The 17,918-nt window shown below is 44.8% G+C and overlaps 1 protein-coding gene across 2 annotated transcripts in view; it reads left to right on the top strand.

Annotated features, from left to right (window-relative positions):
* The first annotated feature begins 1,393 nt into the window (after positions 1-1,393).
* The window catches only part of JADE3 (jade family PHD finger 3), a 39,218-nt gene continuing 22,693 nt past the window's right edge, over positions 1,394-17,918 (top strand). Inside the window, exons 1-3 of one of the 2 annotated variants that reach the window (XM_032202253.1) lie at positions 1,394-1,458; positions 11,464-11,523; positions 12,597-12,679. In XM_032202253.1, coding sequence (XP_032058144.1) covers positions 11,475-11,523; positions 12,597-12,679 — 132 coding nt within the window. In that variant the 5' untranslated portion in view covers positions 1,394-1,458; positions 11,464-11,474. Of the gene's footprint in view, positions 1,459-9,763; positions 9,810-11,463; positions 11,524-12,596; positions 12,680-17,918 lie in introns of those variants that run through there. The other variant, XM_032202263.1, reaches the window with a different exon arrangement.

The raw sequence follows: 17,918 nt of genomic DNA, 5'->3' as shown, positions 1-17,918 counted from the left end.
GCGGCCACCTCAGCTCCAGCTGCTTCGCCCGCCCGGCGTGCCTAGAGCCAGGGACTGCCAAGGAGATGGGGAAAGGGAACCGAGGTGGCTGAAAAATAAATAAATAAAAAAATAAAAACCTCACGCACAAACCCCAAACCTCAAGTCAAAAGCAAACGAGCGTAGCTGAAACTTCAAACTGCTGTCAGTCACAATAGAGGCGCTGTGATATATTGCGTGTGGGCTTTGTTTTGTTGTTTTTGTTTTTTTTTTTTTTCCCCCCTCCCAGCTTATACGGTGATGTTTCCCTTTGATGGCGCAGGCGAAGTTGAGCAAGGCTGGCTGTGGAGAGGCCGCCTGCCACTCCTTGCTGGCTGCGGGGCGCTGGGACCCCGGCCCTCTGCCACGGGAGGGTGGGGAAGCAGAAATGTGGCGCTGACACGCGGGCCAGAGGCTGCCTTATTTCAGCAAGACATTGCCATCCCCACCCCCCAGCCCCTCCTTTTTATTCTTCTTCTGGCAGTACGCGTAGTTATCGGTTCCTCGTTTTTTAGCTGGAGTTTCTGCTCTCTAATACTGCGCTTCCCAGCTGACATCCCCAGGAGCATTGTCACAAATCTGCTGGGTGTAACGAGTTTAATGTTTTTGTCATGTCCATTACAATAGGCCACAGAACGTACATGTGCATCGCCCCACAAGAGGGGAATGCGGGCAGCTGGTAGAGGACAAAATGCCTTCTCTTCCCATAGCTAATACTGCTCAAGGCGAGTTACTTGATTAAAAAGAGCAAGTAAGCAGAGCCCCTGCCAGGGAGGCTGAGCTGCCCAGGATTGTCATGGAGAGGCCGGAGGAACGTGGTGAGGAATTCAGGCAGGAGCTACACAGGCCTATCTCTCCAGGCTTATTTTTTTTTTATTTTTTTTTAATTTGTGTGAATTTATAAGCATGCTCACTTCATCCAAGACCCTCTAGAAGAAAGCAAACATCTGTGTGTTGGAGGAAGGCCCCCCAGATCAGCCAAATAACCTTGCAGTTACCTGATCGTTTCATTTCATACCCGTGAAACAGGATAGAGGATTCTCTAGTTTTTGTTGGTATTGGTAAAGGCGATTCCCCTTCGTGCTAAGAGAATGGCAAAGCTGACTTTTAAGATCATGTTTATGAATTTACTTTTCGCTGTAGCACTTTGTGTTTTCATATTGTAGGATGTGTACATACAGTTGATGTGTTCTTCTATATACACACTGAGTGAGAATCAGGGAATTTAAGGCTTTGATTTATGTTATGTTAGTACTTTTTTTTTTTTTTAATTGCAGTAAAAACATAACATACCCTTCACTTACTTGCCAAAAATGAAATTGTAGCTCAAACATGCAATGCCTGATGTCACTCCTACTCCCTAAATAGCACTCCTTTCATTTTTTAGGAGCTTGTGATGTCATCAGCTGAAGCGAAAACATCTACCTCGTGACCTGGCATGTAAGTGAAGGAGGAACTGATATTTAAAAAACAAAAAATGTGTGTGTTGGTGTTTACAATGTGTAAATTGAGCCTATATACCTTCAGCATTCAGATACCACCTTTTAAATGAAAGCTTTGTGGATTTTAAAGGAATATAAAGTCTTTTAAAAGAGAGGAAGTCATAAAAGAAGCTGTTAACAATGAGATTCCAGCTTGCAGAAGTCCTTGTAATAATTTCAGTTAAAATCTGTTGTGATGTAGCCTGTAATACTTGGAAGTTGGTAGGCTTATGGGGGAAAAAAAGTGTAAATATTGGAGTGACGTGTGCTGATTCTACTGCTTTTTATTCCGTGCTTTTTTTTTTTTTTTTTCTGGGTATGAATTTTGATAGTTTTGCTGAATACACATTGTGTATGCTGTGATACCCTTCCTAAAAGCAGGAAGTCCAGTTATGTGGAAGGTTTAGGCTCTTTTACGTGTTTGGATACTTCACAGTAGACTTCCCGCAGTTTTGTGGCACCTTTTTTTCTTTCCCCTTAAATAAGCAAAAATATTTCTATCCTCTGCGTGGGCTTTTTCAGAGACTTTTTTTTTTGTCTGCCCACTCTCTGCTTTTCTTTTATGTGGCTGAAAGGATTAAAGTGCAGTCACTGCTTTGAGGGCTGATGTCAGCAGCGAGCTGGGTATTCCTAATTAGTGCCAACACCTGTACCTCATTATGAAGCCTTGTTCAAGCTGCCCAGTGAACCGAGGTAGCTGGTCTCTGTTGCATGTCTCTAATGTGATTATAAACCCCTCTTCTGATGCAAGTTTTATTACTTATCCTACTTTTGGACTGATGTGGAAAGTGAAGCTAAGCTGAGCCATTTGGCTGGCTATCAAAGATTATAAGGAGGAGCAAAGAGAGATGATGCAGTCATCTCAGTTTCAAGACTTTTAGTTCAAAGCTTGCTTCTGCTTTGACTGCTTAAAAAAGAAAAAAAAAAAAGTTTTTTCTAGTTTTCAAAGGTCAGAGACCAGATCTACAGATTCCAGGTGGGCTCTGAACACGTGAGTGTGGCTGCTGTTGTGCATAACCCACTGATTTGCTGCAGATAGAGCTTTGGCCTTGACTGCTCTTGTACCATCCCTTTGTCTTCAAGGGGTGAGGAGCTAGCAATTCTTCTACACACAAAAGCAAACTCCTCTCCTCCCACCTGATTCCATATTGTTAGCAGGGCTAAAATGTAGTGTGTTTTGCCCTTGCAGTTGAAAATCGTGTTCAACGTGATGTTGAACAGATTTAACTAATTAAATTAATGACTCAGATGAGATCACTATTTAATCCTTTATTAAACAAATAAATCTTTAAATTTGGCTACTTTTTTCTGACTAGTTCAGATTTTCAGTTAGATTTTTAAGAGGTTATCTTACAGAATTCAAACACAGGACAACAAAATTGTGGCTTTGGGTTACTTCCCTCAGAGTGAGGAGAGAGGCATAACAGCTTTGGATGTGTATCTTGGAAAGGTTTGAGTTGATAAACCTGTAGGAACTCTCAGAACACCGTGCTAGTTATCCAGACTTGGAAACGTGGAAGGAAATTGAAGTGTAGTGGGTTCTTAAACTTCAGACATGGGATTGGAAATGTTGTTAGTGAAGGGATCACATCTCTGTAGAGTAAAAGCTTGGCGGTGGGGGAGAAGAGCAATAATTAACAGACTTCTATGTGCATCTCCTTCAGCTTAGAGTTGACCCAGCCATTTTTAACTACTTGCAGCACATCCTTTTTAGTGTTCTCTTTAACTGCACAAGCTTCACTGCACAACCTGGAAAATGGAGTAAAGGCTTGTTGCAACTACGTGTGTCCGTAGGTATTTCTGTCAGGTACTCGTGACTTTCAGAATAGAAATAAATAGGTGCATCTCTGTTACTGCGTGGCAGATACTAAAAATGATAAAAAATGCCAGAGTAACAGATTTCAAAGCAGCTGTTTTCCTAAAAACAATTCTTTGATAGCTATATGGAAGTTGTGCAGGTTTCACGAGTGAATTTAACAATTCCTGATGGTGATTTTAAAGCTGAAGTGTTGAATGTATGCAAGGCAGAACCTCCAGAGGCAATAAGGTAAGGCAGAGACTGTTCTTTGCATGGATTTGGGATGCACAACAGTTTATATGGCTACACACATATACGTACTTGTGTACGTGTGTGTGTGCGTGCATATATATCCATGCACGCATACACATAGGTTTTGTGTTATTCCAGGATGCTATTTGCTTTTCCTTCCATTCTTTTGTGTTCTCCAAAAGAAAGTCCTGGATGGATAGTACACTAAGGTGCACATAGACTCTATTTGTATAAAATGTTTATTAAATCTGCCTTAAAAACAAACACTGACATACTCGAAGTGACCCAAACTTTGACTTAATCGTTTTGACCAAAGTAGCTCTCTTCGGCGAGCAGTGGTTAACACAGTCAGCTAGGGCAGCAGCTATCAGAATCGTATTGTAGTGCTGTTTGTAGTCAGAATTTTATCTGACAAATACACTCATTTCAGTATTTACCATGGTCCTATAGACCACTTACCTTGCCTCTAGTCCAGAGAGATCAGGTTGGGAACTAGTCCATTTAATGCTAAAAACAAATAATCCAGCTCACAGAGGTGATCCATTAGGGATTTAGACCAGTTACTATACCTGATAATGGTCAACAGTGGGCATCTAGGGAAGGAAACCATTGTAAAGCTCTAGAGTGTGCTCTGTTTCTTGTAAATTTTTGACTTTGGGGTTGTGAGGATGGCAGGTTGATGCTGACACATTGTGTTTTATAGCCCTTGTCATCCCTTTGCCTAATTCTCTTCAGCCTGTTTACTCTTCAACCCCTGCAGCATCCCATAGCAATTGTGTAAAAAATTACTTTTTTGGCTTTTAATGACTTCTGTTTCAAGTTTGTCTCATAACTGTGTGCCCCCGGCCTTTGGGGCCATGAGGAGCAGTCGTCTCCTCATCCTGCTTGCCGTTCTTTACCGCTTGTGGCAGCTTTTTCCTGCTCTGCACCCTCTTTTCTCAGCCTGGCAGCCTCTCTCTTCCATCCCTTCTCCTAAAGCCATGGCACGCTCCCCGTGCAGCTGGAGCTTTGTGTTCTGCAAATACTTCTTCTCCAGCGGTGCCAAAGGGAGGGAGGAGACACTCCCTAGCTCTTAGGAAAAATGAGTGATCTATTAGTGTTGCTCATCCACAAAGGCTTTTCCATCTGGCTCTGTGGGTGCAGCAGTTGAAACCAGACAGCAAGAGGAAGGGCAGGAAGGAGAACCCAGGCAGTTACAGGCCTGTCAGTCTGACCCCGGTGCCAGGGGAGGTTATGCAGCAGATTATCCCGAGTGCCATCACGTGGCAGATGAAGGACAATCGAGTGATCAGGAACAGCCAGCGTGGGTTTGTGAAGGGCAGGTCCTGCCTGACTAACCTCACCTCCTTCTAGGACAAGGTGACCTGCTTAGCAGGTGAGGGAAAGGCTGCGAATGTTGTTTACCTGGATTTTAGTGAAGTAAGCAAGCAGTTTGGTGCTTTCCCCCGGGATTCTGGAGAAATTGGCTGCTGGGGGCTTAGCCAGGTGCATTGTTCACTGGGTGAAGAATTGGCTGGATGTCTGGGCTCACAGGGTCATGAAGCACGGAGCTCAGTCCGGTTGGTGGCCTGTCACCAGTGGCATTCCCTGGGCTGGATCTGCGGTCTGTGTCCAACTCCATGGCATTCAACAAGGCTCAGCCCCGGGTCCTGCACCTGGGGCACAACAACCCCAAGCTGAGCTACAGGCTGGGGGAAGAGTGGCTGGAGAGCTGCCTGGCAGAGAAGGACCTGGGAGTGCTGGTTGGCAGCTGGCTGAACGTGAGCTCTCACCTGTGAGTAAAGATGTGGCAGCACATCTCCCGGCTGTCGTCTCCCACTTGAGATGGGTGATTTATAGGAGCCTAGAAGGCTAATCATGTTTTCATAAATCTGTTTAAATCTGACTAAAATGTCTTTGGTGCCTTGCGTATTACAGCTTGTAGCACATAACGTTAAATTAGTTGTCTGGCCATTAAAAGTAATTTGAGTTTAGCGGATATTAAGACAAAGTTTGTTGTCTTTATAAACATTTTTAACACCAAAAAGTGCACTAACAACTCCTTTAAGTTTTTGTTTTCGTGTTTTGACATAGAGAACTAATAACTGCACATAAACGTGTCATAAAGTGAAATAGTAGAAAATATAGTAGGATTCCAGTATTCAACCAAAGAGCTGGAATATTCCAAATATTTTGAGTGCTGGCTGTGACAGGACGTTCTCTGTAATTGTATCTAATGATCCCCTCGGTGCCATTTTTTATTAGGAAAACTTAAGCATCCAGATTGTTTATTTTGAACTTGTAAATGAAAACCATTGCTTGTCAGATGAGGAAAGAAATGGTCAAATTAATGTTTCCTAATAGGAAAATGTGTCGTTGCTTTCTCTCATCCTTCGAATAGGATATAAAGGCACATCTTTATGTTTTCTGCCTTCTTTGCAATCCATTAGGTTTTGTTAGCGATGCAAAACTTTGCAGCAAAGCAGTTAGCCTCTTTAAAGCATTATAGCAAGAAATAAACGAGTCAAAACAGATAAAATATTTAATGCAGGTTACTGTCAGTGCTTTTATCGCTTGGGATTTAGAAAAACAAAACAAGAGCGGCGAAACCTACTTTAATTTTTTATTAGCAAGTACAAAAAAATTACTGGATTATTTTAAGAATCTTGCAGCGTGTGAGAATTGTTGTCTATGATGTCGATGGAAAAAACAGGTTTTTCTTAATCCCAAATAGTGCATATATTTGTGCATTCTTTGCTGATAGCACCCAGTCCCCTACCTGTGTTTCCTACCTGAGGCTGTGCCCTAAATTTTTGTCCACGAGCAGCACTGGGGGGGGGAGGTGAGGAGCTTTCCCTGGGGCAGCAAAAAATGCACTACTTCTTTCTTTAATTTTGCAAACAGGTTTTAACTCGAATTCAATACACTATTTTGGAGGAAATCACCTTTTTTGCCCAAGTCCCGGCTGATGTTTTAGGGAAAACAGTAGTTCTGCTGTTTCGCAAGTCGGTGCACAAGTGGTGCTGTGTGCAGCAGGGGCTGGAGCCGAGGGGAGTGCAGCCACGTGCACGTTCATGTACTTGCTTGAATTTTCATCCCTCTGACGCTGTCTGTTCCTTGGAACGGGTTCTGGTTGGATTCATGTCGTCTTCAGGATGTTAGTGCTAAAGGTGTGAGTGCGCAATGGGCAGGAATATGTCAGTGCCTGCCTGGTCTACCTGGCTGGCTGTGTGCAGGCCAATGCACGTGGCTTTCTTCAGAGGGATGAAAATCAGGCTGTGCTTTCCTTCCCATGTGTGAAGAAAGCAGAGAAGAGAGCAGGATTTGATTTCTCCCCACCTCCTGGGGGAGCTCCTGCACGGGTGGTCTCGGGGCCGCGTGCCTTGCTAGCAACACATCTGTCCGGGGATGGTTTCTGCTCTTTGCTGGCCGTGTGGCAGGAGGTGATGCCACCACTCGCCCTCTGTCTGTACTCACACGGCTCGGTGACCATCAGGGCTAGGGGCACGTTACTGAGCTGTGTAATTCTCAGGTTAGAGAGAAACAAAGAAGCAGCGTTACTTCTTTCCCGAACTTGCTTCCCTCCGAATTGTTTAACCTTTCAAACCTTCTCATTGCGGCAAATAATTGCCAGCCCAAGTTCTGAGTAGGTGCTTTTTTTTTCCTTCCAGTTTATATAGCCTTTTTTGTGCGATTGGATAGGATATTAAAAAATAATAATAAAAAACCCAAACACGAGTGATCTCTCTTCCTCTAGTTATTTGAAAGGTTGTATTAACTCTACTCATATTTCGTAATTTCCTTGGCAGTTGACTATGAAATTTGACCTATTTAAATGGTTTTACTGTACTACATTTCCTGGAGACCTTTCAAGATAATTTGCTTCCTAATCTAAATTTAACAGTTACATAAACCACATTTTGGAGGCTTGAAGACTTCTACCTACTGCCTCTGCATTTTTTTTGTGCGTAGACGAGCCAGATTAAGTCCACAAGTTGAGTCTGAGAGTTGCACGTAGCTTGTCATTTGTTGTACGTACATAGGGGCTGTTTTTCTTTTTAACAAGACAGAGAAAGCAGGTTGTTTTTCATCCCACTTGAAAGTTTCCTTAGAAGCGTGGCCAGTTCCGTTTTGCTCGGTCTATTTTAAAATGCAAAGAAATAAAATCTCACCGCTCTCGTGTGTGTTCGCGTCGCAGCTCATTGAATTTCTCGGTTTCCTCTTCCTTCCGTACGGCTCTCCACAGGTACTGAACCTCTCGCCTATGTGCTGAACCCTTCTGTTCGACAGAGTGAAGCCAGGAAGGAAGCCCTGTTATTCCCTGCAGGTTCTGTGTATTTCAGAAATCCCGTATGGATTGAAGGATTCATTTTGTGTGCTTGCCTCTGGTGTCTCTCGCGTAATGTGCCGTGTGAGTTTGGGCTCAGTGATACCTCATCCTGCTTTCTGCTGCGCGATGCCGGGAGATGTCAGGACAAGAGGATAAACTCGGTGCTTTATCTGGTGAATGAATGCAGTTTGCTCTGACGCAACCTGAAAAGGGAGAAGGGCTTGCTGCTGGTGTTTCTGCAGGTACTTGGGGCGCTGAAATTGTAACTGTCGGCCATTTACATCTGCTGCTTGACTGATTTCCTTGAGAGCTGTGCAGTAACCAGCTTCTTCAGAAAGGGGAAGTGCTGCTAGTCAGTGCCATGCTGATTTTCCTCTCCTCCTGAGAGAGTGGTGGCAGAAGCGAGCGGCTGTGTCTTGGGAAATATTGGGGTTCATGTCGTGAGGTGACGCCAGGGAGGACGGTGTCTTCAGCTTTGCTAATTCCTCTCGTCTGGAGTCGTGGCCCTTCTCCGTAGCTGTTGGGGATGGATTAGGGATGCGTGTCCAGCCCTGACTGCACAAGGGAGAAGAGGCTCGGCCGCTGTGGAGTGTGGTACGAGTCCAGGAACCATCCTGGAAACTGGATTAAAAACGATTCCAGAAAATGTTCCGCTGCAGTAGTTGCCTGGAGAGTCGAGCACCTCTTTGCTTGCTGTGTGGTGGTTTCTCAACGTCGCTCTTGTGTTTTAGTTTTCATTCAAAAGATCCCTGACGGTGAGCATCTTTGGAATTTGTATTTGTTGTCGTGGAAGTGATCCATCATCTGTTAGTCCTTCTGTTGATATATATAAAAAAAAAAAAAAAAAAAAAAAAAAAAGCTTTATATCTAGGCATGTTATCTTCCCACTTTTAGTGCTCGTTTCTAAGGTGATCTATGCTTGGCCATAAGGCTTGGTCACATTTGGAGTCCATCGCCAAAGCACCCCTACTTCCTTCCAGGGTAGTGAGAGTTATTACTTGGTGGCTGAGAAATGAGGTGTATGGTTGGGATGGGATTTTTTGGAGCCACTTACCTCCTTTGTGCTACAGAATTTAATTTCTCAGTTGCTTTACACTCATGTTTCTTAGCTTGTGCCTGGGAACTACTGGAAGTAAATTCTCAAGATCCAGACCGAAAGTTCCACAGGCAAACGTGCAAAATGCCAGAGAGAAGATAAAGCGATCTGGAGAGAGGCTGATGGCTTTTGCTGCTCACCATACAGGATTTCCATCCTGTTCTTAATGACAGCTCATCTCTTCTCATCTCTTTCTTCTTTATAGCAGCGTCTACTTGAGGCAGTCTTCTAAATTATTTTTGAACTATTCTGTGAAAAAAGGTATCTCTTATACATTATGAAAAAAATTTAAAATGATTTTTCATTTTGCATGTAAAGATTATTTTTTTGTTCTGTTTTTGGTGTGCCATTCATTGTAACTGGTGTTCTGCGGTTGGGAAAGGGCACTGGCACCCTGCTGAGCTTACTGCTCACCTCCACATTTGATCCTTTCCCTCCTGGTGATTCACTCTTTCCTTCACTCACTCCTGAGGCACGTGGTCGGGGCGCGGTGACGGGGGCTGTCCCGTGAGCAGCAGAGGCGAGGCACGAGGAAGCCGAGTCCTGCTCCCAGCGGGGACCTACAGAGAGCACGGAGCACATGGATCCTCTTCATAACCTGTCCTGGGAGCAGCTCCCGTGATGTGCTGTAGCTCTGTGTGTTTGCAGTTACTGGGGTTAATGCTGCCCCCAAAATAATCAGGCTGGATCGCGGGGCTCTTACCCCGGGTGACTGCTTGTGCCGGCACTCTCGGCTCTGGCGGAGGTGTAAATCTCCTGCCTGAGCTGCTACAAATCCACTGCCCAAGTACAACTTCCCCAGACGTGTTTCCATCGCCGTGGAGTGGTTGGCAGAGGTGTGCTTTCTGTTCTCAGGTTGGCTTCGTTGGTTGTTTCTGCCCCCAAAGCAGCCACCTCCTGCCTCTGCTCTCCTCCCTGGGGTGCCCAAGTGTTCCCAGCCACGTCTCGGCCCCGTGTCTAACCCCGCTTTCACTGGGCGCCGCCTGTCTTTAAGACAGAGTGAAGAGGTTTTATTGCTGCATGTGTTTATGTAGACTATAAAAGATGAGAGTCTCCTGCCATAAGCTTTCAGCACCTTTTAACAGCTGCTCAAAAATTCATCCGCACGTAAAAACGGAGCGCTTGCGTTTCTTGCTCAGCAGTGGCAATGGGGAGGTGGCTGTGCACACCTACCTGCGTCCTCTCGGCACGTCCCAAGGTCCTGTGATGTGCCTGAATGTCTGGCAACCAGGCTGTTCAGAGCTGGAGGCTGCTGGCAGAGAAGGAGATGGCACGGGCAATGCCATTTGAGCTGCTCCTGCCTGGAGCCTTTAAACTGCTGGAGCTGGCAAGACAGAAGTGGCCGTCTTCATCCCTCATTACCTAGAGCTTAATTTCAAGCCCAGTGCCACCAAAGCACGTCCAAAGAACAGCTCCTCTGGGCCACGTCAGGCAGCGTTTGCCCCGGAGAGCTTTGCAGCCTCTTAGCTGAACGGTGAGCGGTGGGAGCGAAACCCCGCAGCGCTGTGGGTCCTCTTTTTAACCCAGGCTCTTCCTGTGCGCTGTGGCTGCCTTGCTTCCCCAGCCTGCTTGGGCGCTGAGAAGGGGAATTAACGAGAATTAAGCTGTTTCCTGGTGGGACTCTGTAGGTGATTTAAGGCTATTAAAGTGCTGCACGTGCCGCCTTGCGATGCCCCGTCCCGTTACCCACGGACCCCCCGGTTAAATACCTGACTCGGAGGTGCTGTGCGTAGACCCAGCTGACAAATGCATGCGTCGTTTCCCTCTTCAGCTTCCAGCAGCGTGGGCAATGGCTTTCTATAAAAGAGAGATCAAAGGATAGTTTTAAACTTTGATTACTGTATCTAAATGCGCCGATCAAACTCATGCTCTTAAGTATAAAGGCTGCTGAAAATTTCCACTAAATTTAACAATTCTGCTGCAAACAGTTGGGTCGCAATCTCTTCAAAGCCTTTGGATAGGCTTTTCTTATCCGGAAATCCTGTTTATCCCACGGTCTTTGGATAATCTCAAGACCCATTGTACAGTAACTAATGTGCAGGCTTTAACAAGCGGGCTATTTAGCTGCGCTTTCCTTTTTCTTCCCTTTACGCAGCGTGGGGTTGGGTTTTGTTTAAAACCCAAAAAAAAGGCGCAGATCCTCACTGATACCCTCCGTGGCTTGTCAGGCTTCCCAGATCCAAGCTCTTGGGTCCCCCAAGTTGTGACGGGGTGATTTCAGTGCCGTCGCTCACCATTTTGGGGAATTACTCCCCTTTAACGTCTGCCTTTCGCTTCATTTTGGGCTTGGTTTTCCTTCCCTTGCAGGTGAGCTGCGTTTTGCACCCACGCCTGGCCGTGCTGCAGCTCCGTTCAGCAAGGGGCTGGAGGGCACTGGCCGCTGCAGTTTCACCCCCGCCAGCTCTCCTTTTGGGGGACTCCTGCCTTTGGGGTGCTGGGTCCTGCGAGTCGGGGTCCACGCAGCCTGTCCTCTTCTGATGGTCGCCACCAACTCTGTTTCTCTCCGTAGGATGCGTCAGGATGAAACGCCACAGGCATCTGAGCACCAGTGACAGTTCAGACAATGAGAGTAAGTAGCCTGTGCTAGTTTTTCTTTGGTCTGTCACCCCCTTGTGGTTTCCTTCTGTGGTTTGAGGGCAAACTGTTTCACCTCCCATAATTAAAACAATGTTTCTTGCTTGATTTCTTCTCGCCTTCCCCGGTCTTCTGTGTTCTGAGCCCTGTTATGGGAGGAAAAGCAGGCGAAGGGTCCTGTAAACCTGGGGGGGTGTTAAGCCTGCTTAGCATTTGAGGAGAAATTTGTGTGCCTTTCCCTTTCAGAGCTGCGAAAAATAAATCTGTAATTCGAGAGAAGTTTTGCTGCCCAGAGGAAGCTTTCCTATGGCTAGGGCCATACAAAAGTCCTGCTGTCTCATGCGGTACAGACCCTCAGCCTTTAGTCCGAGCCTTTATGTGTTGCAGTATCTGACACTGGTTCTTCACCTTCTACACCGTGGCCTGGTAGACAAGTCAGTGAAGTTCTGTTTTAAGAGTTCCTTGGCACATGTCTGGCTGAGGTTGCACCTTCCTCGTGTGCCCGCAGAGAACCCCTGCGTGGCAGGGTCTGTTTGCTTCCTAGGAGCCCGTGCCCATCTGAGCATGCTGCGTGCACCCAGGATTGGTTGCCACATTCGTTACGACTCAGCCATGTACTGAACTAGCACCGTGCCCAGGAACGTCTAGACATCACGCTGTACTTTTCTGCCTCTCTCATCAGTACCCTTTAGTATCGTTGCTATTTTTTTTTTCACTTTGTTTTTCTAGCACTTGCAAGCTCTGTCCTCAGTTGTGCTCCTCCTTCCACTTCTGCTAGGAAGGAAATGAGGGAGAGTGGTCTGCATGCTTGTCTCTGTTTACTCACACTTGTGTCGGGCAGAGCAGAATGTACCCATAAACGCGGTGCGCTGTGGTTTTACAAAGAACAAGTGGAACAGGAGGAGCTGTAATCAAGCCTACAGACTGCAGAAGAGCTTTTTGCCTACATCTTGTCAAGAACGATCATAATTCAGGAGATTGGAGTGCCTTGTGTTTCACCGAGCAATTAAATGAATTGAAGCGAGCTGTAATGGTTCTGTTTCTTATTTCTTTTCTTTTTCTTAACAGGTCCCTCCACTTCCTTCTCGTCTTGTTCTAAATACAGGAGCAAGTCAAAAACACCAGCAAATGAACAAAAGAAACCTGCTGAGGTAAGAGCCAGGGTTAAAGATTGGTTACGGGTAGGTTTTTGTCATGTGTTTTTCAAGTTTCTAAGGCTTGAAATAGCGAGCTTTGAACCGGTGCCAGCGCGTTAGTTTGTTACCTGTCAGATGCTCCGTGACACTGTTTTTCCTCACCCTGTGAGTAATGCAGTAGCTCCGGTGTTTGATGTCCCAGAATGACTTATGGCTTTGCAGACGGTACCTTGTGGTGCTTTATTCCCCTGAAATATCGTGTCTTTTTGAAATTGAAAAAGCTGGGATGGATCTGTGATTTGAGAGCGAAGGAAGTGGTTGGTGTGTGTGTGTGCGTGGGCAGGCTGCCACCTTTCTGCTCTAGGATGAAACAGGAACGCCCCACTGGGCAGGTTACGTATGAGCAGTGCTTAATCATCATCTGCCACTTTCTCACTCTTGTGGTTACCTTCAGCAAGGATTTTAATTGCTGTCCCTACCCGTTACTCCTATCACCACTGTCGCTGGATCGGTGTTCACTACTCCAGTCCCTTTTCCTTCAGCACTCGTGTGCGCTGCAGTGCTCAGATCCACCCTAGCAACCATCGCCACCGATTGCCCTTTTTCGGGAGGATTTTGTTGTCTGCCTCTTCCTCCAGATTTGGTGCCTGCTTTCTCGAGGGCTGAAGCCAGATAACAACTGCAAACGGGGAAATGTTTCTTGCAGTTAATTCCCCTTGCTTGCTGTCACGTCCCCTCCAAATGCATCCTTCAGCGTGCTGGTATGACTGTTGATGCCCGAGGTTACTGAGGAGAAAAAGACTGACAAAACAACACACTTTGCTTCTGTAGAATTTAAAACCCAGAGTTATGTCCCAGAAGTAATTTTTAGTACCATAACAGCAGCTTTGTAGCTGCTTAGATGCTACTGTGGGAGGCTGCATAAATATAAAGGTTGTGTTCGTAGAGCAGAAGCTATTCTGCAAACGTGCTTCGTGCTGCCTTTTCTGAATGCTGCTTCCCAGACGAATTTGGTTTGGTAGGAGCAAGGTTTCAGAGCGTGTCCTTTCTTTGAAAGCTTAATTTTTATCATGAGTTGTTTGAACACAACACACTGATTCATTCCGAAAAGGGAATCTTGTGTGAGTGTTTCCACACAACCCAGATTGGCCAGGGCTAGCTTTATAATGTTTGTTTACAGCCACCAAGAAGGTAAAGAAAACCCTACTACGCTTTTTTACCTTGAAAGCGTTGATCTTTGAGGATTACGGTTCTGTGAGAATTTTAATCTTAAAACAGCTCGTGGCTACGGAGGTCTTGAAATTGTTGCTCACATTTGTCGTCGCAGCAGCTTTGTTGCTTGCCAGGCTGGGTAAGCGGGGACAGAAACAAACGCTTTGCCAGGCTTGGTGCTGTTTCAAGTACGCCTCAGTGCCCAGTCCCTTACCAGTCCCTTCTCCCTGCCCAATTTTTTTATCTCGTCTTCCTAAGGATGCTCCCATTACTGTTTTCTTTCCCTTCACTCCATTCTGTCTTCATGTGCGTCTGTGTGTACCAGCAATTATGAAGATGTGGCCCATGTGTTCAGCCTACGAGTTTTCTTATTTACATAACTTCTAGGAATTAAAAGGAGCAGTGTTTTCAGTTCCTCCTCTTGTGACCTTCTTTGCTGCTTTCTACCTATCCCAAGATAAAATCTTGAACCCTTTATTGCTTGATAAATATAAAAATTTGAAGAACAAAACTTGGAATATACACTTTGAATTTTAAAAAAATGTATTTTACAACATCATCTCCAGTAATGGTGGCATTTTTCTGGTGTCTTTTTGTTTAAGAGTCTCCCTTCCCAGTTTTTTAAAAAAAAAAAAAAAAAAAGAAAAAAGAAAAAAAGAAAAAAAATCTTAGATGATGTCCTCTTCTGCAGGAGTGTCCCAAGTGCAATACTGCAATATTCCCCCTCCCCACAAAAAAAAAAAAGGATAAAGAAGAGGAATGGATGGGAAGGTGACAGTAATAATCTCTACCCCTTGTGTGTCAGACTTCTGGCTATCCTTCCATTTTTTCCTTTCCCTGTGCTGGAAGCAAGTGCTCCTTCCAACCCCTAGGAAAGCATATGCTGGAGATCTCACGCAATGGTGTACTGCGTGAAGTGCTGCTGTCAGCAGAGCATTGAAATTGATTGCTAATGCACCAGCTGGTGACAAGGCTGGAAAGCAAAGACTGACCCTACCACATACCCTTCAAAAAAAAAAAAAAATCACGTTACGGTAATTCTGCAAGGTTTTTTTTTTTGTGGTAAGAGTTGTCTAATATCCATTGGATAGAAATTGAAAATTTCAGGCTGACAGCATCCCTTTAGCAAGGGATCTCTTTAGCAAGTTGGCAGTGCTCTCCTTTCATTCACCTCTGCTTGCCAGGCAGCAGACGTTTCTTGAGTTAGTGATGCAGAAAATCTAAAAGGTCAAAGCTATAAATAGCTGTTTGGGAATATTTTTGCTCGTGGTCTTCATACATTAATTTTTCTTTCGTGCCAGTAAGCCTGGCTCTCTCAATTATGTTGTGTGTGGATACATAGGCTTTCTTTCTACTTTCTCAGCCATCTCCAGTCCAACTGTTCTCCAGTATTTGGGTTTCCTCTTCAAATAAAAGCTCATTTTCAATATTGTGACCAACAGGTTAGTATATTTGTCGGCTGCTTCACAGGACATGCTTGTAGTGGCCGTGCTCCTCTGTAAATAAAACTAAAAAAAAAAAAAGTTGGCTGTGGCTGAGGAGTGCTCTGCCTTGTGTTGCCTCTCATTGCAATCTATCTGATAGAGCTGTAATCTATCGCAAACAACTGACATGGAAACTTTAAGCTATCTGCTATAGCATTTACTCTGAATAACTAAACAGCACTAAGGTTACAGGCACACCAGCAGCATAAGTCAGAACAGTTTTTCCAGATCTTGCTGATGCTGTTGGCCACGTGCATCCTGTGGAGTTGCCCCTTACGGGCTCGAAGCTGGACAGGAGGGACTCACAGGTCTGAACAGTTGGCTGTGTGGGAGTAGCAGGGTAGGAGGCACTTGGATGCCTGGCTCAGCATGAAACCCCTACTTTGCTGTTTCCCGTCTCCTTGGAAGCTGCAGCGGAAAACGATGGCAGCACAGCTGAAATCATTTTTGGAGGGAAAACCCATCAGCTGGCCCATGCTGAAGGACTGACCAGTTCTCTTCCCCCAGGCTAGTGGGGGCACAAAAGAGCCAAAGAGATTTATGTGACACTCAAACTTATGATTTGTTTTGTTGTTTGTTTTTTTTTAGTCTTCCCTCCCTCTCTATACTGTAAGAGAGTTAAGTTAGGATTATGTGTTGTGGGTTTTTTTAAACCCTGCCCGTCTAAGGTGGCAGTATTTTACTTCTCCCTGCAAATAGGGTTCCGAATCCCACAGCAATAGTAGTTTTTAATCCCTCGCTGCTGATAGCGACAGCTTTGTTATCATGTGAAATGTAGCTTGTCTTCCCCAAGTAAATGGTCTGCTTTCATTACTGGGGTATGTGAAACTTTTTTTAGTGGCATTTAACTGTCACATAAATTGTAGGTCTTGATCCTGAGGAGCACCCTGCAAGATTAGACTCTGAGCAGAAAATGGATTCCTTTTGCAGTTGGAAAGTGGTTGGTTTTGTTCTGTGAATGAATGGGCAATATGATTAAATCATATCGTTCGGCATGCCCCATGCATAATAGAAGAGGAGTCCGTCACCTTTCTGTGCGTGCTTTAGAAGATCCTGAATTAACTGCAACAGCTTGGACATCTCTGCGGGCTTCTCAAGACCTCTGGTCAACATCCCTTATTCATTTTAATGAGCTGGTTTGTAGCCTGCGTGGGTTAATTGGTTAAAAAACCTAATAATACTTTCATCTAAATCAGAGGTGCAACCTTGCTGTTTGTTTTCTTTTAATCTTTTTATACCATCTCAAGATACTTGAACTCCTTAACAAGAGGTGGCCAGAATGCACAAGGGCGTGGAGAAGTTTGCTTGTGATAAGGCTGAGCTGTTCTGCCTTTGGGACCGAATGCGCAGGCATGATAGTAAAATTCAAATGGTCTGCAAAAAGCAGAGGTAGAGCTTCAGTCCTGCCCCTCCTCGTGATGGAGGAATTGGGGAGGAAGGGTGGGAGAATGAATGAGGCTGAAAGTTAGGAAGTCTGCTGGAATTAATAGGATGTCCTTTTCCGTGCACCATGTAATTAAGACTGAAGCTCATCTGCATAGGAAGTTGTGGAGACTGAGAATTAAACGTGATTAAAAAAGGAATTAAACGGATGGCAAGGAGTACAGATTTTTCTAAGTATTTTGTTTAATTAATACCATTTTTAAAAATTGATTGAGTTTAATCCCCAAATCCAAAGCTTACGTCTGATTAGCAACCCTTGTTCTTACACGGTTCTTGCATGTGCTTCTGGCTCCTGAGATGGTGCTGTTAGAGATATCAGAGATAAGACATTTGGCGGGGTTGATTTAGTGTCTGATTTCCTGTTTTTTTCTATAAACACTAGTAAAAGAGGCTGAGAAGATTAATGGCTGCTCCAAAGAAAAGTGCGATATTTCATTTGCTCGAGTCCCAGCTAATCCTTGGAAATAGTTTTAGGGAGTAGGAGTTTGATGGTTAGGATTTACTGCAGGGCACGGCCAAATTACTTAGATGTTTGAGAAGTACAAGCTGAACGCTACACTTCTGTCTGCTTTAGCTGTTTGAACATCATTAGTTTTTCGGTCCAGTCAGTACACATGCCTGGAGCTGTAGCTTCATGGCCGTTTTACAATTATTTTGACTTCTGTTTGCTTTGCTACAATACAAACCAACCAACCCGTGCTGTCGTGAGACTCCAGCCTCCTTTGTAATAAGGTGCCTTAAATTAGAAATTAATGCCCAGGTTGCAGTGTATTAATGAGGAAAAAAATCTACCTCACAAGGATGAGCACACTAAATTTTGGGAAGTGGTGTGTCCCTTACAACTCCGTTCCCTGTAGGTGGGCAGTCTTTGGCAGATGTGAAACATCTATACAGAAATTGAAGTATACTACATGTATTAGATTAGATTATCTGTACTCAGATATTATGTGGCTGCATTATGCTTGCCTTACTACAGTTTGTCCACCGTGTTATTTATGTGGTGATTTTAGGTATAAACTGATGCTTTTTAAGTGACTTTAATTTTTGCTGATGGTGTTAAACATGAGAATTACAAATTACAACAGGACAGTAAGCTTTGATGGGTGACTTTGGGA

This window comes from Aythya fuligula, chromosome 1 (genome assembly GCF_009819795.1).
Source record: "Aythya fuligula isolate bAytFul2 chromosome 1, bAytFul2.pri, whole genome shotgun sequence".
Lineage (NCBI taxonomy): Eukaryota > Metazoa > Chordata > Aves > Anseriformes > Anatidae > Aythya > Aythya fuligula.
The sequence above is the reverse complement of the archived record's forward strand: the minus strand, read 5'-3'. Positions and strand labels throughout refer to the sequence as shown.